This window comes from Puntigrus tetrazona, chromosome 24 (assembly GCF_018831695.1).
Source record: "Puntigrus tetrazona isolate hp1 chromosome 24, ASM1883169v1, whole genome shotgun sequence".
Classification (NCBI taxonomy): Eukaryota; Metazoa; Chordata; class Actinopteri; order Cypriniformes; family Cyprinidae; genus Puntigrus; species Puntigrus tetrazona.
The window spans coordinates 7,090,212-7,105,305 of NC_056722.1; the positions used below are offsets into that span (position 1 = coordinate 7,090,212).

Consider the following 15,094-nt stretch of genomic DNA (forward strand, 5'->3'; position numbering starts at 1 on the left):
ATTTTTAAAAGCTGCAACTAAACTGAAGCGATGGACTCATTTGTGTTCCACCTTCAAGTTGCTAGAAAAGCTTTAAAAGTAATTGCTGAAACAGTAAGACTTTGTTTCCATTCACAAGATCTATGAATGATTAGATGATCTGGCCTGATCTAGTCCTTTCTCTAAAATACAACACTACTGAAGCTCGTTTCCTCCACGGGATAAACATTGCACGATATAAACTAATTAAAGCAGGGGGTACAGAACAAATATGATCTCACAATTCTGATAAAAACGCAAAGAATTGTGAGAAAACGAAGTTGTAAGATAATAAGTCAGAATTATCTTTTTATTTTTTTATGGCGAAAACGGCCTTCCATACAGTACAGAGGAGTCACATTCTTGTGAATAATAAAGCACATTTAAATTAGAAAATTGTATTTATTTTTTTTGGAAATGGCTGAAACAAGCGTTCACGTTAACAGTACATATATAAAAAAGCAGAAAAGCAGGATGAGAAAAAAAGAAAAAGAAAGATGGATGGATAGACGTGAGAAGGGTTCAGCCCGGAGCGCGCAAGCCGTCCAGATCCATGCCTTTGGGGTTTTCACATCACATCTGAGAAGCGTAAGATTGTCATCGTTCTCCGCACAACAACTAATTCGCCGTCATCGTCGGACACTAAAGGGACCGGACTCCAGGAAGAGCGCTGCAGCCGGAGGAACTTCCTGTTTGCCCACTGCGTCCGACGAGCGGCTCATCTCTTGTTAGTGTTCTGCAGTTTATATGCCTGACGATTACTACGTGCTCAGCCACTATGGGTTTCTAACAGTGCATTTCCCGTGAAGCTCGTATCTATATAGATATATATATATATATTCCCAGAAAGCTTGCTAATCAGCTCCGCTCGTGTTTTCAGTTTTTCAAGATTCCTCGAGTCAATAAAGTGTTATGCAATTTGAATAAGTTGAGTCATCCAACATTAAAGTAATAAATCACGCAGACCTTTCTAAAGAAGACCGTTTTTTAGGTGAACCAAACGTAGCCTTGCTTCAGATTATTATTATTATTTTTTTTTAAAGAAATCAGTACTTTTTTTGCATCAAGGATGCATTAAATTGATCAAAAGTGTCAGTAAAGACAAAAAAAAAGTGTTTCTTTCTATTAATCAGTGAATCCTGAAAAATAAAATATGTAATGGTTTCCACAAAAATGCGACGGCACAATAATTCTGATTTCTGAAGACTGGAGGAATGATGCTGAAAATCACTGAAATAAATGACTCTTTTACACGCATTCGCAGAGAAAACAACTGGTATTGATTGTAATAATATTTCACAATCAAATGAATGCAGCCTTGGGGAGCAGAAAAAAACCCTTTCTGAACCCGGAGCGAAGATCGATGTAGAACCAGGTAGAAAGGTGTCCGTTATAAAAGAAGGGAACTCATTAAACACACCTGACATGAAGGAAAGTAAATAAAAGCTCTTTCACAGGAAGTCCACTTAGACCAATAGTGTCCTGTGCTTTCAGACCACTTTACTGATTTGACACTACTGCATGAATCTATGTCCTGGGCCTTCATCTACAGACACACACACACACACACACACACACACACCAGGAAACGTCGCAGGTGAGGATTAGTTGGCAAAAATATAGAACGAACAGGTACATATGCAAAAGGAGGAGGACATGATCACAAACACTATAAAATGCAACATCTTTCACGGATTCGTTTGGCCAGGCTTTTTCTCTTCTTTTTTCCGTTCTTTTCCTTGCTGTCCTCCATCTTCCTCGCCCGAATTTCCCTCATGAGGTCGAAGAAAACCTGCAAGAGAGCACAGCATCAAGGAAAATGCATGACTCTACTTTAAAGTCAACAATACATGCTCTTTACAAACCGTCTGGAGAAAGGTCTCAGTAATGGAAGTGAATGGGTGCCGTCAGAACGAGAGTCTGATAAAAACATCAGAATAATCCACAGCTCTCCAGTCCATCAGTGAACATCTGGAGAAGACAGAAGATCAGACTAATCCGGCGATAAGATGCTTTTAATGTCTAAAATATTCCATAATCCATAATAATCTTCCTCCAGTGGAAAAGCGTTCTGTCAAAAACGAGACAAGAGATGCACTTTGTCCACTATGTCCACAGATGTTCACCGATGGACTGTGGATTATTGTGATGTTTTTATCAGACTCTCGTTCTGACGGCACCCATTCACTTCCACTGATGAGACATTTCTCCAGATCTCATCTAATATCTCGGCTGGTCTATGGGTGAGCATTTTTTACGATTCTTAACTATATTGAACGTATAGCAAGTGCAGCCCAGAAAAGCACGTTAAGAACGCATCCTTAAAAGCCTTGAGAGAACAGGAAGTAGTTCCACAGACCTCTACACGGTACACTGGGAGCTCTCTCACCTTGTCCACGTTGGCGCGGGTCTTAGCAGACGTCTCCACGTAACACACACCCCACTGATCGGCTCGGGCCTTGGCTTCATCGGCGCTCACCTGTCTCCTGTCCTCCAGATCAGACTTGTTCCCCACCAGCAGGAAAGGGACGTTCTCGTCCTCCTTCACCCGCAGGATCTGCTCTCTGGGAGACAGAGCAGTGCTCACGATCAGTGTCTACTAATCTATGAAAAATGTATTTGCCAAGTCCATGACACCTCCTGTACAATTATAATCAAAAAACAGCACAAAGAAATAAAATGTTCCCCATATATTTGTATTTAACCTTACAAGTCTAATAAACATCTCTTTAACTTCAAACTATAGGCTAAGACACACTAAAACACTCAAAGGTAGGATTTCTATATTTTAAAGAAGCTCACAGCCTGCATTTATTTAATCCAAAATACAGAAAAAAACAGCAACATTTTGAAATATGTTTTAAGATTTAACCTTTTTTCATTAGAGTATCATTTTAAAAATGCAAGCTGTTCTTGTGATTTCGCAGCTAAACATTTAGCATCTTTACTCCAGTCACCTGATCCTTCAGGAATCAACATCATATTCAGATTTGTTGAAAACAGCGGAGTGGGTTTTTTTTTTCCCAAAGTTCAGAAGAACAGCATCTTTGGTAAAATTATACACGTCTTTATCGGCAATTTTGATCAATTTAAACATTTTATGAAACGAGTCGACTCTTTAAATGATTATTTTTCACAACAAATAGAAATTGTATAATTTAAAAAATTGTTTTTATTTATTTTTATTTTTAATTTGAGTGTTGATTATTATGGATAAAAATAAATATGAATTGAGTTGTTAACTCTAACCTTACAGAAGGGCTCCCTGTGGTTTATAACAGAATCTGAGTTGGATTTTTCATCTCTATTTATTTCATTTATTTTAAAGGAAGTGCACTTAGTTTAGTAAACCGATATAAAAGCCATTTATATGTAGTTTTTTTTCCCTCCTGCTGTACCGAAACCATACCAAGAAATCAACACCAAGCGGTCACAAAAAAAAAGAAAGAAATAATAATAATAAAAATAAGAACGCCTTAACAGAAATCATTTAGCATTGAAACTTTAATTCAATAAATATTTAAAGTGCCATTGTTAAATAAATAAATCACTGGACAGTAACCATAATCAAGTGCCCTGATACGATCAGGACATAAATAAGAGGATCAATTAAAGAGCAACAGTTTAAGTCTAAAATCAATGCAGCTCTTTGAATCGAGCTCTAAATCACCTGAAATCAGCAGTCGCTGCAAACGACTCCAGTTCTGTGATGGAGAAGACGCAGAGGAAGCCCTCGCCGCTGCGGAAGTAGTTATCCCGGATAGCAGCGTAGTCCTCCTGCCCGGCCGTGTCCAGGATGTCTATCTGGACCTCCTCGCCGTCCAGAACCACCTTCTTCCTGTAGCTGTCAGCCTTCGTGGGCTCGTAGTCCTCCACAAACTGAGGAAGAGGAGGACTTTATTCAACTTCTTAATCCACATTCAAAGATAACAAGACTATTTGTTTCTTATAAATTGTCACTACTGTGGGTTTTTCAGTTTCAGTTTCATTTTTGTTCGCTGCGATCATTTTGTTGTGCGTTTTTGACATTTTTAAGATCACCTTCCCCTTCTGTTGTTTGATTTTTTTTCTGTTATCTTAATGCATAAGTTTTAGTTTCGGTTTCATTTAACTGTAACAATCCTGATCATGACATAACATTTTGTTCTTCAGTTCACCTCGGTATCTGTGGTTTCTACTATAAACTATAGCTCTGAAGTAACGTGATCTCAGTCCTCAGCTTCTCTTAAGATGCTCTGCTATAATTACAGGAGAGATGATGGGAATGTTCACATCTAAACCAAAAGGGGAAAAACAGCCCATAACCCCTTAGTGATCACCAATCACGTTTTGACATGCCTGCATCTTCATTTAGTATGACATCCGGCTTAAAAAAAAACACTAATTGAGAACTTTGACCCATGCAACTATCGCACTGATGGTTTGTGGGTAAAGGCGTCCTCACCTCGTCGTACATGAACTGCAGAGTTAAAGCGGACTTTCCCACACCGCCGCTCCCCACCATGATCACCTTATGGAGAGCCAGCGAGTTCTGTCCTTTGGGTTTGGCCGCTGCCATGACGGGCCGCGGGTCGGAGAAGACGCTGGAGGTCAGTGAAGGGTCAGCGAGGGGTCAACGAGGGGTCACGAGGCAGCGTGTTCCAGAGCGGCCCTGAGAGACACCAAACCTGGATGATTCTGCTCGTGCTCACGTTCTCCAGACTAACCTAAAGCTTCCAGAGTCAAGCCGTTTAAAGCAATAAGAGCGACAGAACGTTTGTATCTGAGCAAGCACTCTTGGTATCTCTGTAATTAAGCTAACGCGTATTGATTTTGTTCATTAAATTGAAACTAAATCTGGCGAAAAACCAAGCGAAACATAAAACGGTAAAATACTAATATTAATGAAACGGAAATATAAATATAAAAAAATTAGGAAAGTTATTAAAACTTAAAATAAATGAGTGAAATTACTACTTAATAAAAATTAAATATAAAAATTATTTTAGATTTTTAAAAACAAAATCACAAATGTACTAAAACTTAAACTACAATTATTTTAGTTACTACTTACTAAAATTGAAATATAAAAATAGAAGTACAAATAAAAATATTTTAAATGCAAATGTCAAAATCACAAATTTACTCAAACTTAAACGTAACTTTTAAATATAAAATAAGATGAAGTACTAATTAGTAAAACTGAAATATAATAAAAAATATTATTTTATATTATTATAAAAATTCTAAAATCACATTTGTTAAAACTTAAACTAAAATGAAATTGAGAAAAATGTTGCCTAAATAATAAAAGTTGATGTGTTAATTGCTAAAAAAATTAATTAATTGATTAAAAATGCTAGTACAAATTATTACAATATTAAATTAATTGATTGGATTCATTGAAAGTAGTACAAAAAAATACACAGTACACATGATTAAAATTACAAAGTACAATTAAAATGATAATTACTCAAAGTACGCTAAAGTAGTCAAAGTATTAATATTATGAAACAAATAGATATTTAAAAAAAAAAATTACAAAAGGGCACAAAAAATGACTAAAATAAAAAAATAAATAGTGAAAATGAAAGTAGTTCAAAATATGAACATTTAGTATATAATGAAGCGTGGTCTGGGTGGGGTTACACATCGACATTCATCACAGCTAAACACACTCCTCAGGAGAACACACACACACACACACACACAGAAACTACAGAAGGACGGGGTCGTGGTCTTCTGAACTTCAAGAAGCATCAGTTCTACACAGAACAGAAAGAGACGACTCCCAGCCCGAGGACATCCACAACATAAGAGCTGTACACAAGTGGTGTAACATGAGTGAGTGTGTGTGTGTGTGTGTGTGTGTGTGTGTGTGGAGACAGCGAGAGGCCAGGGCTGGGTCTGCTAAACACAACAACAGCTTCCACATTCAGACAGTCACAGTCCGCAGGCTCCAGCGCATGATGTGATATGATCTCTGTGATTTCACCTCACTACAGCCAGGGATCGGGTTTCTCGACACACTGCAGCGCGACGGTCATGAACGTGTAGAGACCGGGCGTGCTGTTCTTTACGACAGTCACTCTACGGGAATCATTCAATATCGCGGCATTAGCATCTGTTACTATGCTATCAGTACTTTTTGGAAGAGTCATTTGTACTGTCTGTTCTCTCTCACACACACAAGCTGTCCAGCTAGCCATCATCTCTCACACACACACACACACACACACACACACACACACACACACACACACACACACACGCTCATTAGCTTCCGTCTATTAGCAGCCGGTCTGGATGTAATATTCTAAACCCAACAGCTCCAGGTCTTCCTCGACGGCAGCGCTAGCTCTTACCTTTGTGTCTGCTCGTTCAGCTAAAGGTAATCCAGACACACCGGGACTCTCGGGAAGGGGGATATTCCTCTTCCCCGATCTCTCTGTCCGTCTCTCCCGTCACTGCAGCCTCCGCATCCCGAACAACGTCATCGGATCCAGACGCGACGTGCCCTCGAGCTCCACTTCCGTCCGTGCTGACCGCGGCTGAAGCCGGTCTCCGTGATCTCCGGTGCGGCGGCGGCCAGCGCTGGGTGTGTGTCGCGGATGATGATCCCGATAGGCGGGTCACATGGATCCGCTTCGGTTTTCCACGGAGGGAAGCGCGCGGCGTCGGTCTGCGCACGCGCGGGCGATCCCGGTAGCGCGCGCTGATTAGAGTCACGCGGGAAATTAATTAGTTGCCCTGCGGTTGCCGGAAAGTTCGGTCGTTCGCGTTTATATGCTTATCTCGACCTTATGTGTTATTAAATCTGTTGGGCGGCGGTTAAAATGGAGTCCGAGGGAGAACCCGGTAAAGCGAAATATAGTACGTTATTCGTGAAGACAATAATATCTCAAACTAGACATAGATTGTTTAAACCGGTCTAAGTTATCTAGTTCCTTCATTTGACCCTTTAACTACAGCAATCTAATTCTTTATCATCTGTTTTTATATATATATATATATAAAAATGTAGAGCACGTTAAATAAACGTCTGCTTGACTAAATGTAAAAGTTTAGCTGGCTAAGACGGTCAGGCGCATCAATTCAATCCGGAAGTAGCCTAATCCATTTCCTCTTTATTAGCGCTCTCGGTAACTTTAACTACAATAACAAAGCGTAATATAATTTGTGCTACAGACCGGTGTGTTTGAGGTTAGGATAATAGATTAAATCCATATGCTACCAAGAAATGCCTGATTAAAATATCAGGCAGAATAATGTGATGTTTTCGTACAGATAAGTTATCTAAGGACACCGGAAGCCAAAGTGCCTGCTCTTAACTTCAAAATTGGGTGATGCAGTAACTAACTAAATAAATATACAGTGCATAAATAAATACAATAAATTATCTTGTTCATAGGCGGTGTGCCACTAGATCCTGTAAACATGAAGACAAAGACTTTACTGTGTGACCTGAAGTCCAAGTACGCTGATAAATCTTGGAATGAGACGGTTCAGCTGGTGAGGAGATGCGTGGTAAGACGGTAGCCTTCAAAAGACAGCCAAAGATGAACTCTGTCGTTTATTCACTCCTGTGTCACAATTATTGTTAATTTATTCCTCTTTTAAATGGTTCCTTTCTCCGGCACCCTACCGCTTGCGTACGCACGGTTTTGTGGACAGATCAGTCATTAGACCACCGGGTTCACATGAATCATTTCAGGTTTAAGAAGAGCCCCAACAAGTGACCAACGCGTTTCGTTTTATTAGAACTATCACCCAGTTGATTATTTTACACATTATAACACATTAAGCTGTACAGATTTACCAGCTGTTCTTCATCTGAACCTCTTTCGCCTAATGGTTTTATTTGGAAAAACCCACTTTTTTGAAGTACCTCGTGTTCTCGGTTATCGTCCAGGTCAGGAGTGACTAGAATTGTCTAGAACGCACATCAGCATCAGCGTGCATGTGTGGGTTAAAGCAGGGGGATGTCATGTGGAGGAGGACGAGGCTGGCTCAGTTATTAGGTTTAAACTCAAGTCTCGCAGACATCAGCCTCAGATTTTTGCCATTATGTGCACGCACAACCTTCCAGATCCGTTCCAGATGTCTCGCTTAAGACCGTTGCAGATTGCATAAATCAGTGCCAGAATAATGTGCAAACAGCAGGTTTTCCTCCAGAAAGATGATTAAATCTGAGTTCCTCTGAGCAGCTGTAAGGTCGGCCGGGAACTCCCCGCAGGATATGCTTGGGGTTATACTTTTGTGTCAGGACGTCGTTCCTTGGGGTCTTTTCTACATTTCTCACCATTGCTGATTCGAAACGAGCAGGTGAGGAGTATTTTTCTTCATAGGAAAAAACAAAAGGAGACGGCAGAGTCTGTGAGCCAGTCGCAAAATGTCTTCAGAAGATCAACGAGGCGCTCAACGGTGAGGATGTCCTCGAATTCAACTCCAACATAGTTCTGTGAATAATGCTTTTTTTTTTCTCTCTCTCTCTCTTGTATTTCTTGGCGGTTTTCGTTTTGTCTTGTAGTGTCCTCCTTGACCTCAATGGTGTCCCGGCTAGAGATGATCGCAAAGCAAAGAGGGTTTGAACTTTTCCCTACGCAGATCTCTCACATGGCATCCAGTTTATTCAATGCTGCACTGTTCATCAGCAGGGTTAACGTGGCTTGAAGTCGTCGAGACTTTAAAGCATCTGTTTTCTAAATGCACGCTAGTCATCTTTTTGTAAACGCTTCACAGGTTTTATCTTTTCTTCGAGCTTGTAATTTTTAATCAAATCCAACACTTGACTGTCCTACGTTTTATCTGCACACTTTTTTATCGATATTAAACCAATTCGAATTTTATTTTATTAGCAAAATAGATTATTGCAGCTCTGCACAGCGCCAGCTGAGATAGCTTACACCTTTAAAGCTGTGCAGAACCCATCTGAAGTTTCAGTATTTTATTATTTACTCTATAGATATCTTTCTTTGCATTACTTACAATTAAATTTTTTCTAGATTTCATTGCAGTCCCTAAACCCCTCTGCAGCTGCCTCTTATGGTTTAAGCTGACAGCCTCCTGGTTTCTGCAGGTTGGGGTCACACATGAGCCCCACCGAGACCGTGTGTTACCTGACAGCGGACCTGTTTTATCTGGAGGTGGTGCTGCTGCCGGCTGGAAACGTGGAAGATGTGAGGGTGGCCCATCACGGCGACGCTCCTGTGGTGAGGGATACTTAATATAAATATAAATATATATATATATATATATATATATATATATATATATATATATATATATATATATATATATATATATATATATATACCAGTTTGTGAAATGCATTAACGTGCTGTGGTCTTGTTTGTAGTCCAGCCCGTCACTCCTCCAGTTGTTGAGGTGAATCAAAATGTTCTTTATTTAAGGAGAATGTGTAATTAATTTGGAGTTGGAGTGAAATGGTTGTGGCATTCCCGCAGGTTGAAGAAGTTTCAAGAGTTCTCTCTAAAGTTGGATGATCTTGCCTCCTTTTACAACATCCCAGGAGACAGGTATAGCTTTGTGGTATCTGATTATGAGCAGTGCTGGGCAACACACACACACACACACACATTATATACACACAACACCTTTTATTTTGGATGCGATTGACCATTTGTTTCTGCCAGTGATGTGAAGATTAAAATCTACGCCTCTCTTCGACACCTGGAAACCGATCTCTTCAAAATATCCCATTTACCAAGGTGTGGGAAACTAACCCCGTACACGTTTCTCAAGATAACACTCAGTTATTGTATGATGCAGTGAACGCGCTCTCTTCTAGGTCTTTGAGAGAGAGTGACCTTCACGTTGACCTCATTATGAACGGCAGGATCGGGAACGTCCAGCCGGGAAAAGAGGGTACTCCGGAGAAACTGTGCCGGATCAGCGTGGTGGTGTTTTTTGGTGAAATATGAAACTGTTCTCTAATGTCTCCTTCCTCACAGGAAGTCCAATGACAGTGGAGTACTACATCAGTCCATTAGATGTGCTCATGGGTTTGTCAAACACAGGTATTAAAAGAGTAATTTGGTGCATAAACTCTGTAACGATATAAAAAACAGTGGATTAGAGGCTGAGTTTACTTGTTTTGTTTTGTTTAAAAGGTTTCTTTCATGCTTAGCAAAGATGCATCAAAAAACATGATCTTAGTTTTTACAATACAAAATAATGGTTTATATTTAAAAATACAAAATTTATTTGATCAGCCATTACTCCAGTCTAAAATGTCACAAATCCAGAAATTATTTTAATAGAATATATATATATATATATATATATATATATATATATATATATATATATATATATATATATATGCCAACACTCATAAGGAAACTGATACTTTTCACTTTTCTACTTTAAATAAATGCTGAAAAAAAAGTCTGATCTCAAGCTTTTGAATATTGTCTATATACTCAAATAGCCAAAACTTGTTTTAAGTTTAATTTTAGTGAAAAACAATTCACAGTCCAATTCTAAAAAAAAAAAAAAATATCCCCACTGGCATTGTTTAATTTCATAAGTACATTTGTACAACTAAAAACAAGTACATTTTTATTTTGCTTGTAATTTTAGCGGTTAATAAACAGCCCTGTGTGTACTGTACTGTAATCCGCAGCGACGCTTACCCAAACCAGTCTAAAGAGTCTGAAAGTAAACCTACGAGAAACACACGAGTTACGTACAGCAGCTTTAACTAAAATAACCCCGAGTCTCATGGCTTCTGAACTGAATGCAGGTGAGGTTGGCGGAGGTCAGATGGCTCTGGTGACGCTGAGGAGCAGTGACGCCTCACACAGACTTCAGAGGGAGTCTCTGATCTCCTGTCCACCTCAGGTCGACTCGTTCGGGTGAGCAGTGGAGCAAATGCTTTTATTTTTTAAGTTGTGCTGGTTGAGGATCTGTGCAGCGAGAGACCGATCATTGACCTTCTGACCCTTTCCCTTCAACACCAGTCTAGCTCTGCGATATTGATTCTTCTGACCCTTTTTTTTTGTCTCCCCTGCGCTTTAGGTTTCCAGTGTTTCAGCCGCTCACCGAATCCTGCTCTGATTTACTCCCTGCCACCTTTCTTCTCAAACTACAGCCGCCCTTACCCATGCTTATGTCCTTCGTAGAAAAAATGGGCAGCATCACAGGTGCATCATACGCAGAGTCATCACAGCCGAGCCCAGTCACGAACCGACGCCAAGTAACCGTTCTCTAAACGTTACTCAGATGGAGTTATAGCTGAGAAAGCCCAGCAGGTGGAGCCTTTACCTCAACTTCTCATGAAGACCAGCAGAACACTGAACTCAAAGACCTCCTGGACAGAAGGGCTTCAGTTTGTTGTGGTCTGTAAAGCCACCGAACATTACATAAATATGTTAGCCATGATAATTGCCTATAATACAATTTTTTTTTTTGCACTGGCTACTGTGTATTGTTTGCATCGAACAGCGCTCGTCATTCTTTGCTGCCAGAAGATGTTTATTTTAGGATGGCAATTAGTTTGTCTTATTTACCTCGGTTACTGTCTTCAATGTTTCTCAGCCATTGCTCGCCTCGGAGTGCCACAGTTATGTGTTCCCTGGGGCCGAATGGGGCCGAGAGTCCTGGAAAGGAGCCTTAATTCACACAGTCCCTTTCACACACCCCGGCCACGTCCCTGCCTTGCTGGATCTCCTTCGCCATCAGTCTGCCATCAACGTCCTGCTGGCCAGCTGCTTCAGTAACCACAGCCGCCACATAGGTTATTAATACAGCTTATTCATGCATTCAGCTGGCAGTAGACTGGCAGCACATTCTCTCACACTCATTTGCCGTAATTTAAGCTGGAGCGTTTGCCTTCTCTCTTTACATAAACCGTAGGTGCTGGCTTGCTGTATGACCTGAGATGCGAGATCCTTCCAGAAACCGACCACTGCCTTTCTGTTACGTTCAGCTTTGATGATAACGACCACCTGGCCGTCCGTAAGGACCGTTACGCGCTATATGTGACCCCGGAGCACAAAACGAGCCACACATTTTTGTGATCTATACATCATCTGACGGCTGAATAAATGCGTTTTCCATTGATGTACGGTTTGTTAGGAGAGGACGATGTTTGGCCGTGATCTGTAATCTGAGGGTGCAAAAGATCCAAATATTGAGAAAATGGCCTTTTAAAGTGCTCCAAATGAAGTACGTAGCAATGCATATAACTAATCAAAAAAGGTTTTCACATTTATTCACAATATCGTCATGGAGCATGAAACAGGATCTGCACTTAATTTTGCAATGAGTTTTGACGATGTATTGTTGGCTATTGCTACAAATACACCTGTGCCGCTTGTGGCTGCTTTTGTGCTCCAGGGTCACAAATAAAAATAAAAAGCATTCTGTGCAGCAGATATGCCACACTTTATGATCGTTATTAAACATTCATCGCATGCTTGTTTTGGCTCATCTGGAACACTGTAGAAACCAGTTGGCATATGTACGGTTAAAAAAGGTAATTTTCTGTGCTAGTTCAGGTGACGGTGGTGGACTCTCATCAGATGAGCTGCAGACTGTTGATGCCTGGTTTTGTGGATCATAAACTGGATGACTACATATCCAGGGTCCTTAGGCGGTAACGTATCTCATCACTACAGTACATGCTCGCCAATCAGGATGTCATTTTTGCGTTTGAGAACTGTTCTGTTAACCATATCAACAACAAGCTCAGATTTTAAAGCGTTACTTCATGCCTAAATGAAAATGGGCATCAGTTACTCCCCCTCAAGTCGATCTAGATTGGTAATATGTTTGAGAAATGATGTTTGGGTTTGAAACGACTTGAAGGTGAACCATCCTTTTAAACAAAAAAGCGATGTTATGGACTGACGTAATCCTCTGAAAGCTCTGCAGATTTCCACAGAATTTAAACACGCTCTTGTCTGAGTCCAGACCTTGCATGTTTACCAAATATTTTGCTTTCACCTTCCTGTAATGCTCTCAGATTTGTATTATTATTATTTTTTTTAAATCCCATAACATGCTCAAGTGAGCCTTGCCCCCGACTGCTGCTTGTTCTCCTTCACCCGTGTGTTTTTCTGTCCAGATGCATGTCCATTCCCATCACGATGAGGGCCATACGCAGGAAAGTGACGCCTCTCGCCGCACCTGCAGCTGTCCCAGAGTCCTCTGCTGCTCCCGAGATCAGCTCCGTGCCCCGCGAGGCCGCCGAAGACGCGAGCCTGGCCTCTCCTCCTCCTCCGGGATACTATCTTATGTCTGTTAGTGGCCCAGTGGCTGATAATACAGTGAACACAGAAGCTGTGGCTAACCGTTCTCCCTGTGCTTCTCTGGGTGTGTATTCACACTGGGCGACCGGTGGCCTTCCTGCAGAGCTTCTGTAGCGTACACCATTTTAGAATAATCTCAAATCATTAAATAAAATAAATCTTAAATAAAGGTGTTCTCTCAAAAGCCTATAGAAAGCGCTTTCATCCTACAAATATCCCTTTTAGACGTGCACTCTGTTCTTTTTCCAGAAAACAAGCAGTTAGTGAAAAACCATAACAGCTTCTCGATTTTTCTGTTCTATATATTCAAGTTCATTAAAATTTAATAAATATGCAATTAACAAAAGCAAAAGATGACTAACACTACCATACTCTTCACAGTTGTTTCGTATTGTTGCCGTTTTCTTTGTCACTTGTTGGTTTTGAAAAATTGTCCACTAAAATGTCAAACGTAAACAAATTAAATTAAAAAATGGCTGTCTATATTAATTGCTGAATCACAGAACAGTCTTTATAAGAAATAAAAAAATTGCATATTTATTATGCATCCTTAGCTTTTCTGCAGTGGTCCAAATATAGAGCAGAAAACATGCTTCGTCATGGATCTGTGCTCAAGAGATGCTTTAGATCCAAATTTTTATCTGTTAAATCATCCATGCATTTTTCATGAGTAAAATCTGCCTGTGCGTCGTGGTCTATAAAGTCTGTTGCCATTTCAATGCCTGAGCCGCACAATGAATTAATCTAATTTTATAAAGTAAAACATCCGACCGAGTGCCGTATTAAACTAAGAATATTCTTTAAAAAGACCCATTAATACGTGTAGCTTTAAGGAACGTTTTCCGTATGATAATGTGAAGCACATGCAGCGTATCCAAGTACAGGCACACAACTAAAATAATGATTATCCCTCGCTAAATGTCAAATCGAGACACGTGGGAACAAATTACGGGGGGTTTCTTTCTGTATTAACATAAATAGGGAGTAATGCGTGTCAGAGGCAAAATCACATCTGACACGGTCACAGAAGATGATGATGGCAGGTTTAAAAGAAGAAGTTCTGTTGAAAACACTGCACGCAGTAACTCCTTGCTTTGATACAGTTTGACAGCTGTATTACTGTCATTTCAATACATCTGGATACGGTACTGTTCGGTTGTTCGAGACTCATAAATGCGGTCTGTAAGCATCAGTTGTGTTGCTTCACTGCCGGTCACAAATCTTCTGTGGCCTCATGGGAGAGTAAAGAATCTCGCTGGAAGTGGGCCTAGTAGTGTCTCTCGCCTACTTTTTCATGAGAATACTGTGAATTCAGACGTACTTCTTTAGTAGGGAACGGTGTCGAGGAAAGTTACTTTTAAAAGTAATGCATTGCAGTATTGTGTTACTTCATGTGTTTTTGCGTGAATGAGCGTGTTCACATTGTCTAGAACCACAGTGACGCGTCCACAACGTGCCCCATTTCTCTCAACATGGCAACACGAGAGCTGTCATTACTTTTTAAAATCTGAAGAAAACATGAGTCACTTTTTCAAACAAGTAATGCATTATTTTACTAGTTATCTGAAAAATGAATCTGCATAACTTGCATGATTTGTACTGCATTACCCCCAACGTGAGACGTGATATTTATGTTTTTTTTAACAGCCTGTTGCAAAGGTACATGCAAAAATATTTTGTTGTACAAAAGCTAGCTTTGGTGAGTCTGGGGCGTAACCTGGCCTTCTGCTTCTGGTCAAAACTGGGTGTTTTTTGTTGACTTTAATGATTTGCACCCTATCCTGTAAAAGGAAGAAATATTTAATAAGACTAAAACCTCA

The 15,094-nt window shown here is 40.2% G+C and overlaps 2 protein-coding genes across 7 annotated transcripts; one reads left to right on the plus strand and one right to left on the minus strand.

Annotated features, from left to right (window-relative positions):
- Window positions 1-302: 302 nt before the first annotated feature.
- ralaa (v-ral simian leukemia viral oncogene homolog Aa (ras related)) lies at window positions 303-6,622 on the minus strand. 3 transcript variants are annotated; one of them, XM_043226687.1, is made up of 5 exons: window positions 6,363-6,622; window positions 4,463-4,724; window positions 3,689-3,897; window positions 2,408-2,582; window positions 303-1,810 (listed from the first exon to the last, which is right to left on the minus strand). In XM_043226687.1, exons 2-5 carry the CDS (start codon window positions 4,574-4,576, stop codon window positions 1,688-1,690), a joined length of 621 nt encoding a protein of 206 aa, XP_043082622.1. In that variant the 5' UTR covers window positions 4,577-4,724; window positions 6,363-6,622; the 3' UTR covers window positions 303-1,687. The 3 variants fall into 3 exon arrangements, with proteins under 3 accessions (XP_043082622.1, XP_043082620.1, XP_043082621.1); XM_043226685.1 differs by having other exon boundaries at window positions 4,463-4,730; XM_043226686.1 differs by having other exon boundaries at window positions 4,463-4,669; window positions 6,363-6,621.
- Window positions 6,623-6,733: 111 nt separating this feature from the next.
- zgc:111976 (uncharacterized protein LOC553663 homolog) lies at window positions 6,734-13,781 on the plus strand. Of its 4 annotated transcripts, none has more exons than XM_043226681.1 (17): window positions 6,734-6,855; window positions 7,409-7,524; window positions 8,346-8,421; window positions 8,528-8,582; window positions 9,077-9,209; window positions 9,356-9,384; window positions 9,465-9,536; window positions 9,654-9,728; window positions 9,809-9,885; window positions 9,972-10,037; window positions 10,766-10,877; window positions 11,041-11,165; window positions 11,245-11,360; window positions 11,560-11,758; window positions 11,878-11,979; window positions 12,517-12,619; window positions 13,091-13,781. In XM_043226681.1, the coding sequence occupies exons 1-17, from the start codon at window positions 6,834-6,836 to the stop codon at window positions 13,386-13,388; spliced, it is 1,776 nt and encodes a 591-aa protein (XP_043082616.1). In that variant the 5' UTR covers window positions 6,734-6,833; the 3' UTR covers window positions 13,389-13,781. The 4 variants fall into 4 exon arrangements, with proteins under 4 accessions (XP_043082616.1, XP_043082615.1, XP_043082618.1 ...); XM_043226680.1 differs by having other exon boundaries at window positions 6,742-6,870; XM_043226683.1 differs by having other exon boundaries at window positions 6,742-6,870; window positions 12,522-12,619; window positions 13,091-13,228.
- Window positions 13,782-15,094: the final 1,313 nt, after the last annotated feature.